This window comes from Phyllobates terribilis, unplaced genomic scaffold (assembly GCF_046119375.1).
Source record: "Phyllobates terribilis strain yellow unplaced genomic scaffold, ASM4611937v1 Scaffold_11__3_contigs__length_659146591, whole genome shotgun sequence".
NCBI classification, from domain to species: Eukaryota; Metazoa; Chordata; class Amphibia; order Anura; family Dendrobatidae; genus Phyllobates; species Phyllobates terribilis.
Window position 1 is genome coordinate 549,740,912 of NW_027362771.1, and position 24,030 is coordinate 549,764,941.

General features: G+C 44.2%; 1 protein-coding gene across 1 annotated transcript in view; it reads right to left on the bottom strand.

Moving 5' to 3' along the window:
• PIWIL2 (piwi like RNA-mediated gene silencing 2) overlaps positions 1-24,030 on the bottom strand; it is a 151,124-nt gene that overhangs the window by 16,692 nt on the left and 110,402 nt on the right. Inside the window, exons 18-19 of the mRNA XM_073654043.1 lie at positions 16,029-16,130; positions 4,289-4,405 (exon numbers count right to left, since the gene is read on the bottom strand). Coding sequence (XP_073510144.1) covers positions 4,289-4,405; positions 16,029-16,130 — 219 coding nt within the window. The remainder of the gene's footprint in view (positions 1-4,288; positions 4,406-16,028; positions 16,131-24,030) is intronic.

A 24,030-nucleotide genomic window follows, 5' to 3' on the forward strand; every position in this document is an offset into this window, starting at 1 on the left:
GACCGTGGTTTGGTTTTTACAGAGCCCCTGATTTTCCATTTGTTAATCACAGTTTAAAACACTGCTGACTAGCATTACCAATTCCTTGGATATTTTTTTGTATCCCTTTCCTGTGTTATACAGTTCAACTAACTTTTCCCGTAGATCCGTTGACAATTCTTTTGCTTTCCCCATGACTCACAATCCAGAAACGTCTGTGGCTGGATGAAAGATGCAAAAGTCTGTATGGATGCCAGAAACTCAATCAGCTTTTATGCACACACACTGATTACAAGCAAACAGGTCACAGGTGAGGATGTTACCTTCAGGCTACAGTGCCTACAAGTAGTATTCAACCCCCTGCAGATTTAGCTGGTTTGATAAGATGCAAATAAGTTAGAGCTTTCAAACTGCAAACGAGAGTAGGTTTTATGAAGAGAAGCATAAATCTTACAAACCAAAAAGTTATGTTGCTCAGTTGAATTTTATTAAATTTTAAACATAAAAGTGTGGGTCAATTATTATACAACCCCTATGTTTAATATTTTGTGGAATAACCCTTGTTTGCAATTACAGCTAATAATCGTCTTTTATAAGACCTGATCAGGCCGGCACAGGTCTGTGGAGTTATCTTGGCCCACTCCTCCATGCAGATCTTCTCCAAGTTATCTAGGTTCTTTGGGTGTCTCATGTGGACTTTATTCTTGAGCTCCTTCCACAAGTTTTCAATTGGGTTAAGGTCAGGAGACTGACTAGGCCACTCCAACACCTTGACTTTTTCCCTATTGAACCAGGCCATGGTTTTCTTGGCTGTGTACTTTGGGTTGTTGTCTTGTTGGAAGATGAAATTACGACCCATCTTAAGATCCTTGATGGAGGAGCGGAGGTTCTTGGCCAAAATCTCCAGGTAGGCCGTGCTATCCATCTTCCCATGGATGCGGACCAGATGGCCCGGCCCCTTGGCAGAGAAACAGCCCCACAGCATGATGCTGCCACCACCATGCTTGACTGTAGGGATGGTATTCTTGGGGTCGTTTGCAGTGCCATCCAGTCTCCAAACGTCACGTGTGTGGTTGGCACCAAAGATCTCGATCTTGGTCTCATCAGACCATAGAACCTTGAACCAGTCTGTCTCAGAGTCCTCCAAGTGATCATGAGCAAACTGTAGACGAGCCTTGACATGACGTTTTGAAAGTAAAGGTACCTTACGGGCTCGTCTGGAACGGAGACCATTGCGGTGGAGTACGTTACTTATGGTATTGACTGAAACCAATGTCCCCACTGCCATGAGATCTTCCCGGAGCTCCTTCCTTGTTGTCCTTGGGTTAGCCTTGACTCTTCGGACAAGCCTGGCCTCGGCACGGGAGGACACTTTCAAAGGCTGTCCTGGCCGTGGAAGGCTAACAGTAGTTCCATAAGCCTTCCACTTACGGATGATGCTCCCAACAGTGGAGACAGGTAGGCCCAACTCCTTGGAAAGGGTTTTGTACCCCTTGCCAGCCTTGTGACCCTCCATGATCTTGTCTCTGATGGCCTTGGAATGCTCCTTTGTCTTTCCCATGTTGACCATGTCTGAGTGCTGTTCACAAGTTTGGGGAGGGTCTTAAATAGTCAGAAAAGGCTGGCAAAAGAGATCTTTAATCCACACATGTGAAGCTCATTATTCTTGGTGCCTGAACTACTTCTTAATACTTTAGGGGGACCAAACAGAATTCTTGTGGTTTGAGGGGTTGAATAATAAATGACACTCTGAATTAACTTTTTACGTTTTTTTTTAAAAAAAAAAAAAAAAAAAATTGCTGCAGTGCATTTCCCACTTCCAGGCTGATCTACAGTACAAATGTCACAATGCCAAGTTAATTCCGCATGTGTCAACCAGCTAAATCTGCAGGGGGTTGAATACTACTTGTAGGCACTGTATGTGCCCACGATGCAGAAATGAAGCAGAAAATTTCTGCAGCATTTCTGCATCTCCCTGGCAGAAAAAAACGCATGCAGATTGTGCATGCGTTTTTCATGCAGAATACATGCGTTTCCGCATGCAGATTGACAAGCGCTTTCCAGGCGATTAGCATCACTTGGAAAGTGCTTGTCAACTAGGTCACACTATATAAATCCATGCAAACAGCATGGATTTATATAGTGTGACCGTAAAACAATGCTTAAAATAAAGCTATACTCACCCCCGATGCCCCGGCGTGTGCTGCAGCGCTCCTTCCTGTCTGGTTCCTGGCTGCCGGCATATCGCGAGACACAGCGGTGAAGGGCCTGCGGTCACATGACTGTGACGTCACCGAAGGTCCTTCAGCGCTGCCGGCATGCAGAGAGAGCCGTCGGAAAGGTGAAAGGTGAATATAAACTTTATTTGTTATTTTATTCTTTTTTTCACAGGTAGAATGGTACCCAGGTCTGGATGAGAGTCTTCTCTCCTCCAGAACTGCGTACCATACGCACATTGAAAAGCATATTATCCGCGTGTACAAATGTACAGACACAGATTCTATGCGTCTCAATGCAAGTCAATGGCGGCGCTTCCGCAAAATTAATGAACATGCTGCGGATTTATGAGCGCTGCAGAAACGCTGCGGAAAAATCCGCAGCATGTGCATTGACATTGCAGAATGCCATTGGGGACCATGTGGTGCGGATTACCATGCGTTTCCACTGCGGAAATTCCGCAGCGGAAAAGCATGAAAAACGCATCATGGGCATGCAGCCTGAGTAGTCATTCAAACCCATTTGTGTCAAATTCTGTGCATGTTATTAGGCCAAAATCACCAGGGTATGTGAAATTTTGATCAGGGTCATTTGGATGTTTTTGGTTGTCATTAAGATTTAAAAAGAGAAAACATTTTGCCGGGGTTTGTAAACTTTTGAGCACAACTGTAAATAAAAAAAATATTGGTTTTAAATAACATATACAGTATATACAATACAGACCAAAAGTTTGGACACACCTTCTCATTTAAAGATTTTTCTGTATTTTTATGACTATGAAGATTGTACATTCACACTGAAGGCATCAAAACTATGAATTAACACATGTGGAATTATATACTTAACAAAAAAGTGTGAAACAACTGAAAATATGTCTTATATTCTAGGTTCTTCAAAGTAGCCACCTTTTGGTTTGATGACTGCTTTGCACACTCTTGGCATTCTCTTGATGAGCTTCAAGAGGTAGTCACCGGAAATGGTCTTCCAACAATCTTGAAGGAGTTCCCAGAGATGCTTAGCACTTGTTGGCGCTTTTGCCTTCACTCTGCGGTCCAGCCCACGTGTGTTAATTCATAGTTTTGATGCCTTCAGTGTGAATGTACAATTTTCATAGTCATGGAAATACAGAAAAATCTTTAAATGAGAAGGTGTGTCCAAACTTGGTCTGTACTGTATATAAATTTGAATCACATCTCTTTTTCCCCTAGAAAAATAATAATAAAGTTGAACATTTTGGTATCTGTGTCCGTAAACGTCAAATCTATCAAAATATAAAATGAGTTAGCCTAATCTGCAACCTGCGTAACAAGTGAAAAAATGGACCCACCAAAATTGCATTTTTCCAGACACCACAAAAAAAAAATGTAATAAAAAGTGATCAAAACGTTGGATCTTCCCCAAAATGGTATCAATATAAATGCCTAGCTAGGGCAAAAAAAAAAAAAAAAATAGCTCCATTGACAGATATAATGAAATGTTACTGGTCTTGGAACATGGAGACACAAGCAATTTTTTTTTATTTATTTTTTTACCACTCAAAAAATTATAAATAAAAAAATACAGGTTTTGTATCGCTGTACTTGTACTGACCTAGCGAATCATATTGCCAAGTCATATTACAGCACAATGAATGCTATAAAAACAAAACTCAAAAAACAATTGTGGAATTACTTAGTTTTCACCGTACTTGGAACTTCTTTTCCAGTACATTGAATGAAAAAATAAATGGTGGAATTCAAAACTACAACTCGTCCAGCAAAAAACAAGCCCTCATACGCTTATGGATGCAAAAATAATGTTAATTGAAGAAGGGAAGGGAAAATGAAAATGTAAAAAAGTAAAATTGCAAATTGCCCTGGTCAGAACTTATAATAAACCTAGAAATTATTTCTTTTTTTTCCTCTTCTCCTAAAGAGGATTGTAAAAAATATTTGTTTATTAAAGAAAAATAAAATCAGAAATACGTGATTATGTAACATTTATGAAAACTTTCTACAATAATGAGCCATAAAGTATTGCACCTAGATTCATCTATAATGTAACAATGCCAATAAAGCAAGATGGCAGAACAGCCTCAATGTGAAATACCCACCAGTGGGATGTCCACGCCCCACAGCTCGCCCCCCAGCTTGCAATTGATTTGTAATAGGATTTTTTGTGCAATGCTTCTCAGTTTCTGAGGATTAGAGATGGTTCTAGAGTTCACCACCTGTCAAATAAAAACACAACAAAACATGTATACAGTGGCAAGTAAAGGTTTGGGGCCTCTGGTCAAAATTACTGTTATTGTGAACAGTTAAGCAATGTTGAAGATGAAATGATCTCTAAAAGGTCTAAAGTTAAAGACGAAACATTTCCTTTGTATTTGAGGCAAAAATAATGTGGGCACTCTTGGAGATTTGTGTGCTCAGATAACTTTGACTTAGGTTTCAGACCGTAATTAGCCTGTTAGGGTTATGGTTTGTTCACTATCATCGTTAGGAAAGGCCAGGAGATGCAAGTTTCTCGGCTTTATAAAAACCCAGCCTCCTCTAACTTTGTGCCAAATAAACAGCAGCCATGAGTTCTTCTAAGCAGCTGCCTAGTACTCGGAAAATGAACATGGTGGAGGCCCACAAAACAGGAGAAGGCTATAAGAAGATAGCAAAGAATTTTCAAGTTGTCCTTTCCTTAGTTCGAAATGGCAGCTACCAGGAACAGTGGAGGTCAAGATAAGGTCTGGAAGACCAAGCACAATTTCAGTGAGAGCTGCTCGTAGGATTGCTGGAGAGGCAAATCAGAACCCCCGCTTGACTGCAAAAGATCTTCAGAAAGATTTAGCAAATTCTGGAGTTGTGGTACATTGTTCTACTGTTCAGAGACACCTGCACAAATATGGCCTTCATGGAACAGTCAACAGAAAAAAACCTCTACTGCACCCTCACCATAAAATTCAGCGTCAGAAGTAGCAAAACAATATCTAAACAAGCCTGATGCATTTTATCAAAGGTATGTGTGGAGAAGAAAGGGCAGAATTTCAGGAAAAGAACATCTCGCCAACCATTATGCATGTTGGTGGATCACTCATGCTTTGGGATTGTATTGCAGCCAATGGTACGGAAAACAATTCATGGGTAGAAGGAAGAATGGACTCAATGAAATTTCAACAAATTCTTGATGCAAACATAACACCATGTGTTAGAAAGCTGAAGTTGAAGAGAGGATGGCTTCTACAAAAGGATAATGATCCTAAACACGTGTCAAAATCCACAATAGACAACCTCAAAAGGAGCAAGCTGAAGGTTTTACAATGACCCTGATCTGATCATTGATAATCTGTGGCTAGACCTCAAAATAGCAGTGCATGCAATAGGACCCAGGAATCTCACAGAACTGGAAGAATTTTCCAAGGAAGAACGGATGAAAATCCCTGAAACAAGAATTGAGATATTCTTGTCTGGCTACAAAAACTGTTTACAAGCTGTGATGATTTCAAAAGGAGGTGCTACTAGGTAATAACAATGCAGCGTGCCCAAACTTTTGCATCGGTCCATTTTCCTTTTTGTAATTTTTAAAATGTAAACTCTGAAAATATATAGATTTTCCCTAAGATACAAAGGAAATGTGTCATCTTTAACTTTAGGCCTTTTAGAGATCATTTCATCTTCAACTTTCTTAACTGTTCACAATAACAGTAATTTTGACCAGGGGTGCCCAAACTTTTACATGTCACTGTACATACATTTATATAAATATGTAGGTTGTATGCATCTATCTCCATATAAGATATATAAACACAATATAGATAACAAACAGCATAGACTACACTGGAAGAGAAGAGGTTATATCTTGCAAGACTGCTCGCACCTTACACTCTTGTGTGGAAGGAACAAAGAAGCATATGGAAAACCTTTGCAGCTCTGCTCAGAGCGTTTCCATCCGGCGGAGTAAGTAACAGCTGATCAGAAAGAGAAGAGTTAGGCTGTGTGCCCACTATGCGTTTTTTAAGCGTTTCTGCAGTGGCAATTCCGCTGCAGAAAAGCTTAAAAAACGCTTGGTAGAAGGTCTGCCATGTTCCCCAATGATAATCCGCATGTGCTGTGCACATGCTGCGGAAATTTCCCCTAATGATTATCATTGCGGAAAAATCAGCAGCACTGCCAATTATTTTGCAGAAGCGCAGCGTTTTCACCGCCATTGACTTGCATTGGAACGCATGGAATCCGCATCACTGCATCTGCACATGTGGATATCATGCGGTTCAATGTGCGGATGGTACCCGGGTTTGGAGAAGAGGAGACTCTCCTCCAGACCCGGGTACCATAGTACCTGTAAAAAAAAAAGAATAAAATAAATATACATTATACTTACCTTCTGATGGCCCCCGGTGTCCTTATCCGATCCATCCTGGCTTGCCGGCAGCTCGCGATGGTCTAAAAGGACCTGCCATGACGTAATTTAGTCATGTGACGGGTCACACGACCGCTGATGTCATGGCAGGTCCTTTTAGACCATCGCGAGCTACCGGCAAGCCAGGATGGATCAGATAAGGACACCGGGGGCCATCAGAAGGTAAGTACCGTATTTTTCAGACTATAAGACGCACTTTTTTCTGTGGGGTGCCTCCTATGGTCCGAATGTTGCTGGGTGGGGGGGGGGTGTATATATGTATGTATATATATATATATATATATATGTATATATATATATATATATATATATATATATATATATATATATATATATATATATACATACACACACACTGTGCTGGGGGGAGCGGTTGCAGCAGAGGAGCGGGGCACAGAAGGCAGCAGCCACACGCTGCAGTCTACACTGTCCCCGCTGCTAAAGAAAATAAATATTCACTGCTCCCCACGCCCATAGGCGTGGGGAGCACTGAATATTCATGTTCCTTAATAGCGGCACACAGTGTATCAGCAGCGCGGCTCCAGCTGCTGCCGGGCGATCGCATGTGCCCGCTATTAAAGGGCATGAATATTCACCATGGGCGTGGGGAGGGGGTGAATATTCATGCCCTTTAACAGAGGGCACATGCGATCGCCCGGCAGCAGCAGGAGCCGCAGCACAGCTACGCTGTGTGCCGGCTATTAAGGAGCATGAAGTCACTGCTCCCCGCGCACATAGTTCCAGCGTGGGGAGCAGTGACTTCCGGCAGCTGATCTCACCTTGTGAGGGCGCATGGCAGTGACGTCATGCACGGCTCACATGTAGAGATCAGTGTGGGCAGACAGGATGCAGCGCTGGAGGAGAGAGAAGAAAAGCGAGTAGTAGTGTTTATTTTTTATGTGCAGCCTGATGGGGATTAGGGGGACCATGCATACTAGAATAAGGATGAGGGGGCCATACATACCAGGGTAAGGATGAGGGGGCCATACATACCATGGTAAGGATGAGGGGTGCCATGCATACCAGGATAGGGATGAGGGGTGCCATGCATACCAGGATAGGGATGAGGGGTGCCATGCATACCAGGATAGGGATGAGGGGTGCCATGCATACCAGGATAAGTATGAGGGGTGCCATGCATACCAGGATAGGGATGAAGGTGGCCATGCATACCAGGATAGGGACTAAGGTTGACATGCATACCAGGATAAGGATGAGGGATGCCATGCATACTAGGGATGAGGGGTGCCATGCATACCAGGATAGGGATGGGAGCCACATATAATAGGAAGGTGGGGCATATCTACCAGGATGGTGGATATTATCAGAATTTGGGGACATTACCCCTATTCCAGTGTCAGCAGCAGACCCGCTCCCCCTTAACAGTGCATCGTGACCACATTTTTTGCTTACATTTTTTTTCTATTTTCCTCCTCTAAAACCTAGGTGCGTCTTATGGTCCGGTGCGTCTTATAGTCCGAAAAATACGGTATAATATTTATTTTTTACCATTCTTTCGGTCACACTATATAAATCCATGCTGGTTGCATGGATTTATATAGTGTGACCAAGTTGTCAAGCACTTTCCAAGTGATGCTAAAATCACTTGGAAAGCGCTTGTCAACCCGCATGTGGAAATGCATGTGAAGAACGCTTCACATCCGCAAGTCCCTGGCAGGAAAACTGCATGTAAAATCCGCATGTACAATCCGCATGCGTTTTTTCTGCCAGGGAGATGCAGAAATGCTCAGGAAAAAATCCGGAGCATTTCTGCATTGTGGGCACATAGCCTTAAGGTCAGCCATACATATACCTAGCAGAGGCATCTAAGGGAAATGTAGTATTTGTAGTATAATTAATGACCGTTCATATCCTGCACAGATGGACTGCATCCGCCAGAGCATAAAACACTATTTGTAATGTCAATAATGGGCCCTTATATCAATTTCCATCTTAGATAACATAAATGTTTCAAAATTACTCCACCAATACAAAAAAAATAAAAACCCTTCTGGGACTCTTTACTTCATCAGACACGCAGGGGTCACCTATCATCGTCTTCTCTCCAATAATTGTCAGGGCAGAGCCCTCTATTGCCCGATAATGAACATATCACAAACAAGTTGTGAGGTGCAGCCTCTATGGATGGGACTTGTTTTCCAGCACACGCCCTGCACTGCTCCTCCTGTCTATGATAGATGGTGTCAGTACCTACCTATACATTGGGGAAAATAAGTATTTGATACGCTGGCAATTTTGCAAGTTTTCCCACCTACAAAGAATGAAGAGGTCTGTAATTTTTATTGTAGGTATACTTCACCTGTGAGAGACAGAAACGTAAAAAAAAAATAATCCAGAACATCGCACTGTATGATTTTTACATAATTAATTAGCATTTTATTGCATGAAATAAGTATTTAACACAATAGAAAAACAGAACTTAATATTTGGTACAAAATCCTTTGTTTGCAATTACAGAGGTCAGACGTTTCCTGTAGTTCTTGACCAAGTTTGCACACACACTGCCGCAGGGATTTTGGCCCCCTCCTCCATACAGATCTTCTCCAGATCTTTCAGGTTTCAGGGCTGTCGTTGAGCAACATTGAGTTTCAGCTCCCTCCAAAGATTATCTATTGGGTTCAGGTCTGGAGACTGGCTAGGCCACTCCAGGATCTTGAAATGCTTCTTACAGAGCCACTCATTTGTTGCCCTGGCTGTGTGTTTCGGGTTATTGTCCTGCTGGACGACCCATCTTCAATGCTTTTACTGAGGGAAGGAGGTTGTTCACCAAAATCTAGCGATACATGACCCCATCCATCCTCCCTCCAATATGGTGCAGTCGTCCTGTCCCCTTTGCAGAAAAGCACCTCCAAAGTATGATGTTTCCCCCACCATGTTTCACAGCTGGGACGGTGCTCTTGGGGTTGAACTCATCCTTCTTCCTCCAAACACGGCGAGTGGAGTTGATACCAAAAAGTTCTATTTTGGTCTCATGTAACTACATGACCTTCTCCCAAACCTCCTCTGGAGCATGCAGAAGGTCATTGGCGAACTTCAAAAGGGCCTGGACTCATGCTGACGTGAGCAGGGGGACTTTGCGTGCCCTGCAGGATTTTAATCCATGACGGCGCAGTGTGTTACTAACGGTAATGTTTCAGACTGTGCTCCCAGCTCTTTTCAGGTCATTGACCAGGCCCTCCTGTGTAGTTCTGGCTCATTACAACCTTTCTCAGAATCATCCTTACCCCATGAGGCGAGATCTTGCATGGAGCCCCAGACTGTAGAAGACTGACAGTCATCTTGTGTTTCTTCCATTTTCTAATCATTGTGCCAACAGTTGTTGCCTTCTCACCAAGCTGCTTGCCTATTGTCCTGTAGCCCATCCCAGTCTTGTGCAGGTCTACAATTCTGTCCCTGGTGTCCTTAGACAGCACTTTGGTCTTGGCTATCGTGGAGAGGTTGGAGTGTGATTGGTTGCGTGTGGACAGGTGTCTTTTATACAGGTAAAGAGTTCAAAAATGTGCAATTAATACAGGTAATGAGTGCAGAGTGGGAGGGCTTCTTAAAGAAAAACTAACAGGCCTGTGAAAGCCAGAATTCTTGCTAGGTGACCGAATACTTACAGTGGGGAAAAAAGTATTTAGTCAGCCACCAATTGTGCAAGTTCTCCCACTTAAAAAGACGAGAGAGGCCTGTAATTGACATCATAGGTCGACCTCAACTATGAGAGACAAAATGAGAAAACAAATCCTGAAAATCACATTGTCTGATTTGGAAAGAATTTTTTTTTTTAAATTTTGGTGGAAAATAAGTATTTGGTCAATTACAAAAGTTCATCTCAATACTTTGTTATATATCCTTTGTTGGCCATGACAGAGGTCAAACGTGTTCTGTAAGTCTTCACAAGGTTGGCACACACTGTGGCTGGTATGTTGGCCCATTCCTCCATGCAGATCTCCTCTAGAGCAGTGATGTTTCGCGGTTGTCGCTGGGCAACACGGACTTTCAACTCCCTCCAAAGGTTTTCTATAGGGTTTAGATCTGGAGACTGGCTAGGCCACTCCAGGACCTTGAAATGCTTCTTATGAAGCCACTCCTTCGTTGCCCTGGCGGTGTGCTAGGGATCATTTTCATACTGAAAGACCCAGCCATGTTTCATCTTTAATGCCCTTACTGATGGAAGGAGGTTTGCACTCAAAATCTCACGATAAATGGCCCCATTCATTCTTTCATGTACATGGATCAGTCGTCCTGGTCCCTTGGCAGAGAAACAGCCCAATGCATGATGTTGCCACCCCCATGTTTCACAGTAGGAGTGGTGTTCTTTGGATGAAACTCAGCATTCTTTCTCCTCCAAACACGACGAGTTGTGTTTCTACCAAACAGTTCTATTTTGGTTTCATCTGACCATATGACATTCTCCCAATATTCTTCTGGATCATCCAAATGCTCTCTAGCAAACTTCAGACAGGTCGGACATGTAATGGCTTAAGCAGAGGGACACGTCTGGCATTGCAGGATCTGAGTCCATGGCGGCGTAGTGTGTTACTGATGGTAGCCTGTGTAACGCTGGTCCCAGCTCTCTGCAGGTCATTCACTAGGTCCCCCCTTGTGGTTTTTGCTCACAGTTCTTGAGATCATTTTGACCCCACGGGGTGAGATCTTGTGTGGAGCCACAGATCGAGGGAGATTCTCAGTGGTCTTGTAGGTCTTCCATTTTCTAATTATTGCTCCCACAGTTGATTTCTTTACACCAAGCTGCTTGCCTATTGCAGATTCAGTCTTCCCAGCCTGGTGCAAGGCTACAATTTTGTTTCTGGTGTCATTCGACAGCTCTTTGGTCTTTATCATAGTGGAATTTGGAGTATGACTGTTTGAGGTTGCAGACAGGTGTCTTTTATACTGATAAAAAGTTCAAACAGGTGCCAGTACTACAGGTAATGAGTGGAGGACAGAGGAGCCTCTTAAAGAAGAAGTTACAGGTCTGTGAGAGCCAGAAATCTTGCTTGTTTGTAGGTGACCAAAGGTGGCCCATGCTGACCCCGTCTGAAAATTCAACATGCATATCATAAATGGGCCATGGAGTAAGGGAAGAAGGTGGCCTAATCTGATGAATCACATTTTCCATCATGTGGACGGCTGGGTGCATGTGCATCAATTTTCTGGAGACGAGAGAGCACCAGTATCCACTATGGAAGAAGACAGGCCGCGGAGGCAGAGTGATGATCTGAGTAATGTTCTGCTAGAAAACCTTAGATCCTGGCATCATGTGGATGTGACACATATCACCTACCTAATCATTGTACAGACTAGTACCCTCCTTCCTGCAGCTTCGGTATTCTCTAATGGCAGTGTCCTCTTTCAGGAGATTAATGTAAAAAATTCCCTACATAATAATCTTAATAAGGCTGTGTGCCCACTATGCGTTTTTAAGCGTTTCTGCAGCGGCAATTCCGCTGCAGAAAACCTTAAAAAACGCTTGGTAGAAGGCCTGCCATGTTCCCCAATGATAATCCGCATGTGCTGTGCACATGCTGCGGAAATTTCTGCTGCGGATTATCATTGCGGAAAAATCTGCAGCACTACCAATTATTTTGCGGAAGCGCTATGTTTTCGCCGCCATTGACTTGCATTGGAACGCATGTCATCTGCATCACTGAATCTGTACATGATGAATCCATGAGTTTCAATGTGCGGATGGTACCCGGGTTTGGAGAAGAGGAGACTCTTCTCTGGACCCGGGTACCATAGTACCTGTAAAAAAAAGAATAAAATAAAAAATAAATATTATACTTACCTTCTGATGGCCCCCGGTGTCCTTGTCTCGGCTTGCCGGCAGCTCGCAATAGACTAAAGGGCCTGTGGTGACGTCATTTAGTCATGTGACGGGTCACACGACCGCTGACGTCGGCAGATCCTTTAGTCTACCGCGAGCTGCCGGCAAGCCGAGACAAGGACACCGGGGGCCATCAGAAGGTAAGTATAATATTTATTTTTTTTACCATTCTTTCGGTAACACTATATAAATCCAAGCCGTTTGCATGGATTTATATAGTGTGACCAAGTTGTCAAGCACTTTCCAAGTGATGCTAAAATCGCTTGGAAAGCGCTTGACAACCCGCATGCGGAAATGCAAGTGAAGAACGCTTCACATCCGCTTGTCCCTGGCAGGGAGATGCAGAAATGCTCAGGAAAAATCCGGAGCATTTCTGCATTGTGGGCACATAGTCTTTTTATTTATATAGCGTCAACATATTCCGCAGCGCTTTACAACTCAGACAATTTATAGACATTATCGGCACTGCCCCCATTGGGGCTTACAATCTAAATTCCCTATCAGTATGTCATTGGAGTTGGGCGGAAACCGGAGAATCCGGAGGAAACCCACGCAAACACGGGGAGAACATACAAACTCCTTGCAGATGTTGTCCTTTGTGGGATTTGAACCCAGGACCCCAGTGCTGCAAGGCTGCCGTGCTAACCACTGAGCCACCGTGCAGCCTACATCAATATGATCCGCGGCTTGTCTTCTTCCCATAGCGCATCCTGGTGGCGTTTCTTCCCCAGGTAAGTGATGCTCACGCACTCAGCCGTCCACCGGATATAAGAGGTGATTCCTCAGACCCCGCCGCCTTCTTTCATTGCTCCAGGGTCCTGTTCTGATGCTCAGATTCAGTTTTCGGTGGTGGACACTGGACAGGGATCAGCATGGGCTCCCTAACCGGACTGCCAATGCTCTGTGTGTACGGACATCTTTCTATCACAGACAAGAGGAACGTTTTCTGCAGTTTGTGCTATAGAAGCTCTTGTGCCTTCACTCCCCATGTGCATCAATGAGTTTTAGGTAAATTTCTGTGATATAGATGACATTCAAGTCCACACATATCTTGACTTGGGGCACCATTTGATGTGTAGCCGCTTATATTCTCACTTCTTTAGCAGGAAAAAAAAAATGACCTCATCTGCGACCCTAAAAATGTGACCAAGAGAACATATCCTCAATGTGTAATGGTGATAACATGCATTAAAGTTCCTAGATCCTTTCTATGGGAACAGATGACAGTAAAGGATAGTTTACCTTGGCAGATGGTGGTATACAGGCCAACCGCGACATGAGATGTCCACAGAATTATCACTAATAGATTGCTCGTGCACACGTCGTCGTTGCTCTCGCCAGCACACACTGATTACACAGGATGCTGTGCTGCCAAGAACGACTATTCTGGAATCAAGCTTAAAACGAATTCCACCCATTAAATGAGTGCTTTGCTTAGGTGACTGGCAGATTACAGGGAGGTGAGTGTTCCTCATGATACCTGGGTGAGATAATTGGCTAGTGTAAATGCAGCCGTGATAGATAAATGGGGTGATACCAAGAAGAAAAGTTCTGTTCTTGTATTAAGCCACCACTGTGTTAATGTAGCATGTGCAGAAGAACAGATGACCATAGTAGACGATGATCTTTTTTTCCTGATGTCACTTGTAGCCCCCCAACCTCAAGCGAAGGCTGTACCCTGCCTATTACCCCAGGAATACGCTTTAGTATAACCACCAGTTCTAAGCCTTAGCCCTAATATTCTACCGGTGCCACATGTTTTGACATATTATAAATTGCATTTTCTCTCTCTTGCAACTGAGGTCCTCATTAAAAGGATGTTAGGGGTCTTCACTGTAGAGACCTGTAAGTTACATACGCCCTAATGGGCTTTTAATAACCAGCTCTAGGGACACTTGTGCCATCACGGTTGTGCCATTATGAAAAATTATAAACCGCTGCCTGACTCACTACACCTCAGCAGAAGAGGCAGCCATGAGCCGGAAAGAGTTAAACAATTGACATTCCTATTTCTGGTTGTGCAAATGTCACCTCAGTGAGGTGTGCAGCTATTTCTGGATATACATCCTCCCCTTTCCTTAGGGCCGATCTGTACCATGAGTGTACAAATCATATTGTGTATAAACAGGATCAAGCATCACTAAAACACTGAAGGTATGTCAGCCAGACTCGGGGGGCCACCAGGGAGGGGGCAGGGCAGGCTGCATGTGTTATATAGTAAAGCAGCAGTGCAGATAGGGAATCTGTAACCAAATTTCTGCGACCCCACCTGAGAGCAGCATGATGTAGGGACAGAGATCCTGATTCCAGCCATGTATCACTCACTGCGCTGCTTGCTGCAGTTTTGATAAAATCCCAGTCTTCTCTGATGCATATCTTTGAATGCTGAGCTCTGTACAGCCCCACCCACACCACTGATTGTCAGCTTTCTGTATACCCTGTGCATAGGCAGAAAGCTGCCAGTGTGTGTGTGTGTGTGTGTGTGTGTGTGTGTGTGTATGTATGTGTGTGTGTATGTATGTGTGTATGTATGTGTGTATATGTGTGTTTGGGGGATGGTTAGGGGGCGGAGTTACACAGAGCTCATGAACATGGAGGACTACATGGCAGCAGGCTTACTAATCACCTAGTGATAATCTCCTGCTGATAAAACAGTGATTTTTTTTCTAAAAACTACAGCAAGCAATGCAGTAAGTGACGCTGGAATCAGGGTCTCTGCCCCTGCTCTCAGATTAGGTGACAGATTCACTTTAAGTACAAATATTCTACCATTTTGTATATACAGCTCCTATGTAGATCCAGGTCTCCTATGCTGGAAAAAGACTTTGTGTGGCCGAATCGTTGTATTTCTAGATTAAATAAAGCACTTATGGGTGCACCTAATATGCGAGTGCTGTAATCCACGTTCTGATACTGGGGGAATTGGTCATGTGCTCTTTGTGGCCACGCTAAAGATATCCCTAGGGTTTTTTTTAATGGGCCCTGTCTCTGTTTATAGCAGGCCTGGGCAGAGATCTCAGCCACACTCTCGCTCCTGTGCGCACTAACTCTGACCTCGCTCCTGTCAGTGCAGCACGATAACGGAGCCGTGTGCTCATGGGCTAAACATCCACTCTGGCCAACCTGCTGGAAATGTGCACAATTATGTGTTTGTTACATCATGACCATGCAACAATGAATATAAATACAACATTTATCTATTTTATGTCGAAAATGAGTCCTTCAGCCAAACCAGAGTGGATGAGCTGTTCGTCGAAGCCTTTTCGGGTGTGGAGGTGCCGGCTGCATGCGGGACATCAGCAGATCTTTCATAGCCAACGTTGGTTAGTAAATAGCGCTAAATTCGTTTTTTACCACATCAAGGGCAATTTTTATTCAGATGGACAACCCCTCTAACGTATATGCTCACAAATAAGAAAACCTTATTGTACTATTGTACAGACAGACATAATAGTTTCCAATTGTAAACTATCTCCCACCTCTACAGAGTTGGGAAAATATTTTTATACAATTATTCTGCAAAGGTATACAACACTTGTTTTATAAGACAAACACATTAGCGAAGTTCTATGTGTTGCACGTGTGACATTAAAAGGCGGACCCTTACCTGAGACGGGACTGGGGTCTGGACACAGCACAACTTCTTTATGGCACCATAGAGGTCATCTCTGGTCCCAGATATTATGCAGACTATGAGCTGCACTTTTGCCTGTTGACCAATAGACAAAGACATGTTAAAGGGGGATTCCAGGACCAAACACCAAATCCTTCATCATTCTGAATGAGTAAAAAGGATGTCACGTGGTGCTTTATGGTTTTCCTTTCCTCCACTTCTTGTTCTCCCTTCTGGCCCATTCAATGTACGGAGCATCACATCTGAGTGTCACAAAGCTGCCTCAAAATGTAAAAAGTTCTCTCTTAGGCTTCACACCATAAGACGCCCTAGGGTCAGTGTTATCTGAAAGGCTATCAAATTTTGGAAAGCCTGTCACACCCTAACATAGGGTGTGACGATACAGCCTAAAATCTCAATGAGCCAAACGTTTAGATTTGTTAATCCAAGAGAAATACCTTATTGTATTTTATTAATGTTCTGCTTGCTCGTCAGTTTATGTACACTAATTTAACTTGTAAAGTGTCCAGCATTCCACTAATCTCATTAGTATCTCAGGAGCATCTAATCATTGTTCAAAAATCGTCTAGGCTCATTGTGTAAGTGTTGAAAGAAGATCCAGCAGAGCCTTCACCACAGGGAGTCTCACATGTAGACCCAGGTGATGAGGTCGACCTGAGAAAGATACCTGCACTAATACACACTTAGCTTTGGGAGGGGAGTGGGGAGGGTGAGAGCAGTTCTGCCATTCAGGGGGCTGAGCCCAGAGAAGTAGAAGGGACATGTGTTTTTGTAGCAGTCAGACTTGAAACAGAGAGTGGAGAAAGACTTTACAAGGAGAATGAGAGACATCCTTCAGGACAGTAGATGGATTGCATGGCATTACCCAAAGAGACTCAGATTTGAATTCTATTTGATTCAAGCCTAAGGGTACCGGCTCTGACTGGAAAGATTCAGATCTGCTCCATTAACCATCAGAGAGGCCATGGATATGTTGTTTGGGGTTGCCAGGAGGGACCCAACTGTATCTGATGGCTTGGCTGTAGACAATAGAGTTTTTTTTATGTGTTTTGGATGACAAAATGTCCCATTTAAGGTGTGTTGGACGGTCAATCGGTTTCTGGTAGAGGGACGTCTCTATTTCATTGTTTTGTAGCTTGATGATGGTGTCCAAAAAGTTAATTTCAGTACAAGAGTAGTTGAGTGTTAGGTTGATGGTGGGATGAAATTGATTAAAGTGTTCATGGAACGTCTTCGGCAGTTGCTCAGACTCCGTCCAGATGATTAGAATATTGTCAATGTAATGATAGTATGCCAGAGGCCTGATGGGACATGAGGACAAAAAGTCACTTTCAAGCTTGGTCATGAAAAGATTTGCGTATTGTGAGGCCATTTTACTTACCATTGCTGTACCAGTCTCCTGTAGATATATGTTATCAAATTCAAAGTAATTGTGGGTGAGGATGAATTCTGTAAGTTTGACCACAGAATCAGCAACAATTCCTGTATTTTCCATGAAGACTTTGCAGGCATCTAACCCATCCTGATGTGGGATATTACAGTACAAAGATTCCACATCCATGTTGGTCAGGATGGTTCCTTCTGGTAGAGGACCTATTGCTGCTAGTTTATTCAATATGTCCGTTGTGTCCTGAATGTAGCTGGGTGTATTCTTTACCAGGGGTTTAAGAACACCCTCTACCCATCCTGAAACATGCTCAGTAAGGGTGCCCACTCATGAAATAATTGGTTTTCCTGGAATCCCAGATTTGTGTTCTGCAGACACTATACTTAAATTGTTAAAACGTCTCACAAGACGTCTCGTGAATTCACACCCAGGTTAAAATTCTGGAATCTGTACACCGTATATCTGCATTTCTCAGTCATATTGAAAATTGTCTCTTCAGAGAGGAAGAGGACTAGAACTCTAGCGCCACCTATAGGAAGTAGCAATCCTAAAAGTCAATATCAACCCTTTAACGAGCCTTGTCATATGACTTATGATAAAAGCCAGAAACAGAATCTCAATTTGCAGACACTGTGTTTTGGGGTACTGCCCCTCGTCAGTGCAAAGTGTGAGATACAGTTATCTGGGTGAGAGGCATCAGACCGTTATCCAAGGGGTAACGTTTCTCCTTGCGGAGAGTGACATGTTAAGCATATCAAAGTGAGGAGACTTTTAAGCCGCAATGCTCCTCTGGGAAATATGCAAATTGTCTCTTTAGAGAGGAAGAGGACTAGAACTCTAGTGCCATTTATAGGAAGTATCAATCCTAAAAGTCAATATCGACCCTTTAACGAGTAACACCTCAGCTTCAGACACATAGGACAAAAACACAGCTTAACCTAATCTAAAAGTGTATAAAGGAAAATATATCAAAAATGATGTTCATCATCATTCATAACCTTTCTTTCCACGGAAGATAAACAGCTGCAGAGCTTGAGTCTTCATACAGGAGTCAGAATTAATAATTGTCAACCAAATCAGTGATCATGTGAACAGCCCCACAGAACACGTACCCATTATAGTCTATGAAAAACATGGCTAGAACACGTACGTCTAAACGAGGCCTAAGAACTCTCATCATTGTTCCCTGTTTGCGCTGCGATCAGCGCCACAGGGGACAATGCTGACAGTTGTATTCAAGCCCCGCTGTGTCCCGCAAGGGTAAAATTAAGAATAAAATAAAAAAACACTTATACTCACCTATCCGATATACTGTCCCACGCTGCAATCCATCTGACTGACAATTCTGTATCAGCGTCTGTGGTGGCTTGAGGCGACCACACATGCTGAGGAGCAGAGGAGAATGACTCGGTCCAGTGAGCGGTCCACTGACCTGCGCTGAGCTCACTGAGTGACAGGACATCACTCACTGAGTTCAGGGGCAAACTCGTTGCAGCGAGTTATTCTCCTCTGCTCCTTAGCGTGTGCGGTCGCCTCAAGCCAGGTGAGTATAATGATTTTTTTATTCTTATTTTTACAGGTTTTGGAGACATCGGGAGCAGAATACTATTCTCAACATTGTCCCCTGCTGGCGCTGATCGCAGAGCAAGCAGGGGACTATGATGAGAGATTCCTTCAGCGGCACTTGGGAACAAAGCTAACTGTACCGCTGATTCCCAGGCGCCGGTAAATGTCATCCTGATGCGGCACACAGGCGGCGCACGGTTGCCACACGTATGACACACAGGTAGCCACGGACACAAATATCTCCGGTACCGGATATATCAGGAAGTGTGAAAGAGCCCTTAGATTCAGCAGTGCAATCAGCTACAGACTCTACACCAACAAAAAAATGGAAGGAAATCTTCATTAAATACTATTTAGAAACTTGCTTGTTGTTGGATTTAGAAAGCAAAGGAATATAAAAAAACAACTCAAAAGGTGTGAATAGCCTTTAAAAATATATAGCCAACTTTAATATGTAACTGTGCCTGAGTGCGCACATTGCATGGCTCTGTGCAAGGAAGAATCCATCATAATTTAGCTTTCTTTCTGAATAGAGTATAAACTATAAAGAATGTTTTATAAACAGATATACCACATCCTAATGCAGTATGTCGCTGATGCGAATTAGCACCACTGCTGGTGCCGATATAAACATTTTTATGATCTCCTCTATATTACTAAATAAAGAAAACCGTGCAGAACTAACATGAGGTGCAGAGGTCAGACATGCGCCTATCGAAATATGCAACATAAAATCTGTGAAATTATTTTGGTGAGTGAAATATCAGTCTATTTTATTACCCTTTTTTATTCTAAAGTGGTCAATGTCATGTTCTCAAAGGCTTTTTTTTTTTTTTTTTTAATTTCAATATGTTTTATAAACTTGGTAACTTGTAAAAATGTTATAAATTCAAGTATACAGATTATATGACTGAGGAGATTCTTGATATACGATATCACAATATAGTTTCTAGAAGTTTTATTAAGATGATTTATCTGCTTTCCGCCACCATACAGGTATATCTCTTCTCATGTCAGGAGAATGAGGTTACTGGGTTATTTCTATATTTTACACCATGTCATGTGCAAAAAGTATTGAAAAAAGTTTCCATCAACCTACAGACTTCATAAAGCCACAATTCCACTTTTATTGGATTTTACAGGTCAGTGACCGGCTTAGACACATGTCCTCTGGTATATCTTTAAGCAATCCCCTTTACTGTACTATTATGATAAGTGCATCTGGACACGTCTTTTCAGGCAGATTCTGCCTAAAATAAGTAAACTTATGCACTGCAATGTCAAAACAACTTGCTGTGCATATGTTCTGGCTTTTGTCACTTATTTTACCCGTTCCAGGCTAAAAGAAATGACCGATCAATTCTTCTGTTTGGCAGCTGCCATAATATTTTATATGTAATTAAATAAAAAAATGCCACAAAACACTTCTGTGAAGACATCAGAGAAGATGCTTTAGGGGAAAACACTGCTGGCCTTTTCTTGAGAGGTCACATGACCACCCGCTCTTGCCGCCACCGGAGAATCCTGACAGCTTGTGGTATGTAAGTTGTGAAGATTCAGGAGTCGGCAGTCACATAAAGTCCCAAACCTGGACAACCCTATTTTTCAAATGTGACATGTGTCACTTTATGTGGAATGCTTCCACATAGTTCAGTTATTCTCCGAGTGTTTTTTCATAACACATTGTACTTTATGTTCATTCTAAATGTAAGTTTATATGTTTTGAATTGTTTTCCTTCCAGGAATTTGACGAAATTAAAAAAAAAAAATTAGCAATATTCAAAACGTTGAATGCGATACCCTCAAACCAGACAGTCATACCACACAAAGAAGTTAATAAGCAACATTTCATATACTTCTACTTTGTCAGAATTATTTTTCAAACTACCTTTTATTTTGTTATCATGTAGAAAGGTTACAATTTTGCAGCAATTTAACATTTTTTTCAAATTCTATATTTTTTAAGAACCTATGCAGTTTTCAAATGACTTTTAGGGGCCTATATATACCATTTAAAAAACGGCACCCCTCAAATTATTAAAAACTGCTGATTGGAAATTTGTTAACCCTTCAGATGAAGGAATTAATGCAACGAGGCATGAAAAAGACGGATTTTGGTAAGACCTTACCTGTAAAATCCTTTTCAGCGAAGGAAGGAAGGGAGACACAGATCCATTACTAGTGGGGGTAGGCGGAGCCCCACAGGATAGTTCACCTCAGATTTATAAAAAGTGACGACCGGCCCCTCCAGCTTAGGCTCCTCCTACTCCCATGTCCTTCAGTCCGTACACAAGCTAAGGAAGAGCAGATAACACCAGCGGAACAACACAACCTCTTCCGAAAATTCAGAAATGCGAGAGAACAGGTTATGCATATAACAGAAAAAACACACAGTCCCAGGCACTACTCACTGGACCTGACAACTGCGATGAGCTGGCAATGCTGGAACAGAGCCCTAGCGCGCCGACCCCAGCCCAGATGACCGCCATCAGAGAGGAGTCGCACAGCATCAGGAAAGGCAATAATACACTTCTGCCATGGGAGGGTGCTGTGTCTCCCTTCCTTCCTTCGCTGAAAAGGATTTTACAGGTCTTACCAAAATCCGTCTTTCAGCAGCAGAAGGGAAGGAAGGGAGACACAGATCCATTACTAGTGGGACGTCCCAAAGCAGTCCAGAACTCAAGGGTGGGAAACAGTGGCAGAATCGCCAACACCCCAACAACTTAGGCAAGCGTGCAACAAGCGCCAAAACTAGATAAAGAGATAACCTAAACCACCGCCGCCTGCAGGACCCTGCGTCCCAAGGCCGCATCGGCGGAAGCACTCACGTCCACTTTATAAAATTTAGTAAAAGTGTGAACGGAGCGCCAGGTAGCCGCCCGGCAGAGCTGCGCTGCCGAGGCCCCCTGGCGAAAAGCCCACGACGAACCAACAGCTCTCGTGGAATGAGCTCGAACCTTAACCGGACAAGACTCGCCCTTGAGCCGGTACGCCTCTAGGATAGCCGAACGTATCCACCAAGCTATAGTGTCCTTGGAAGCCCGCTGACCACGCCGACGACCAGCAGGAATCACAAAAAGAGAGTAAGACTTCCGAAACCCTTGCGTGATTGTAAGATAGAACTTCAATGCCCGCACCAAATCCAACGAGTGCAAGGCCCGCTCCTTTGGACTCTTCGGTTTCGGACAGAGGGAGGGCAACACGATGTCCTGATTGACGTGGAAACGAGACACCACTTTAGGCAGAAAATCGCAACGGGTACGAAGCACCACGCGATCCGAGTGGAACTCCAGAAAAGGGGGCGAGCGAGACAGTGCCGCCAACTCAGAAAGCCTTCTCAAGGAGGTGACCGCCACCAGGAAGGCCACCTTCCAAGAAAGCAAGTAAAGCGTAGCTGAATCCATAGGTTCAAACGGCCCATGCTGAAGAGCCTCCAAGACTAGACTGAGAAGCCAAGGAGCCACAAACGCCCTCCAAGGCGGAAACTGACATGCAACCCCGCGAAAAAACGAACGCACATCCCTGCGCGAGGCAATAGCCTTCCGAAAAAGCACGGATAGTGCAGATACTTGACCCCGCAAGGTACCAACCGCCAGACCCTTAGGCCAAACCACATTGCAGAAAAGCCAAGAAGTTGGGAATGAAAAAAACCCTCGGGTTTCTTGACTATCCAGAACACCATGAATAGAAGGCCTCCCAAGTTCTGTGATAAATCCTAGTCGTAGCTGGACCTCTGGCCGCCCGCAAGGTGGCAATGACCTCGGCCGAAAACCCACGACGGGTAAAGATCTCGGTCTCAAGTGCCACGCCGTCAAACTAAGCGACTTCAGGTCCGGATGGTGAATGGGCCCTTGGGTTAACAGGTCCGTGCGAAGAGGCAGTGGAAACGGAGGTGCCGCCAGAAGAGATACCAGCGTTGAATACCACGCCCTCCGCGGCCAATCCGGCGCCACCAAAATCGCCGGAATTCGTTCGAGTTTGATCCGCCGGATCACCAGAGGAAGTAAGGATACCGGCGGAAAAACGTAGATCAGCTCGAACTGGTCCCACGGGGCCACTAGAGCATCTATCGCCACAGCCTCCGGGTCCCTGTACCTGGACATGAACGTCGGAATCCTGGCGTTCAGTCTGGATGCCATCAAGTCCACCTGGGGAGTCCCCCAACGGGAGCACAGCAGTGTAAAAACTTCCGGATGAAGACTCCATTCTCCGGGATCCACCGGCTCGCGACTGAGGAAGTCCGCCGTGATATTCAGCACTCCTGGGATGTGAATCGCGGAGATGGCTGGAACCCTGGACTCGGCCCATACCAGGATCCGAGAGACCTCCATCATGAGTCTGGAACTCCTCGTCCCGCCCTGATGGTTGATATACGCGACCGCTGTCGCATTGTCCGTCTGAATCTGGACCGGCAGACCGCTCAAGGGGACCGTCCAATGTCGGAGGCAGAGAAATATCGCTCTCAACTCCAGGATGTTGATCGGCAGAGAAAACTCCTCTGACGACCAGACCCCCTGAACCCAGAGATCGTTCCAAACCCCCCCCCAGCCAGTCAGGCTGGCATCGGTGGTAATGACCGACCACCGTGGGAGGAGGAAGGATTTCCCCAGGGATAAAGCCTCCGGACGTAACCACCATCCAAGAGACTCTCGCACCCTGCGGGAGATACCGACACAGCAATCTAGCGAAGCCGGCGATCGGTCCCAACGGGTCAGAATACGATTTTGGAGACCCCGGGAATGAAATTGTGCAAACGGTACCGCCTCCATTGCTGCCACCATCAGACCCAGAAGGCACATACACTTCCGAAGGGACATCGCCATCGCCGACCTCATATCCTGGACATGCTGACAAAGGTTCGCTTGTTTGTCCGGAGGCAGGGACACCACTGCTCGCACCGTGTCGAAATGCATCCCCAAGAACAGGATTGACTGCGACGGCTCCAATGACGACTTCTTCCAATTGACCAGCCACCCGAAGTCCTCCAGGTGCTGAAGGGAGAGATCGCGAGCGGTCACCGCC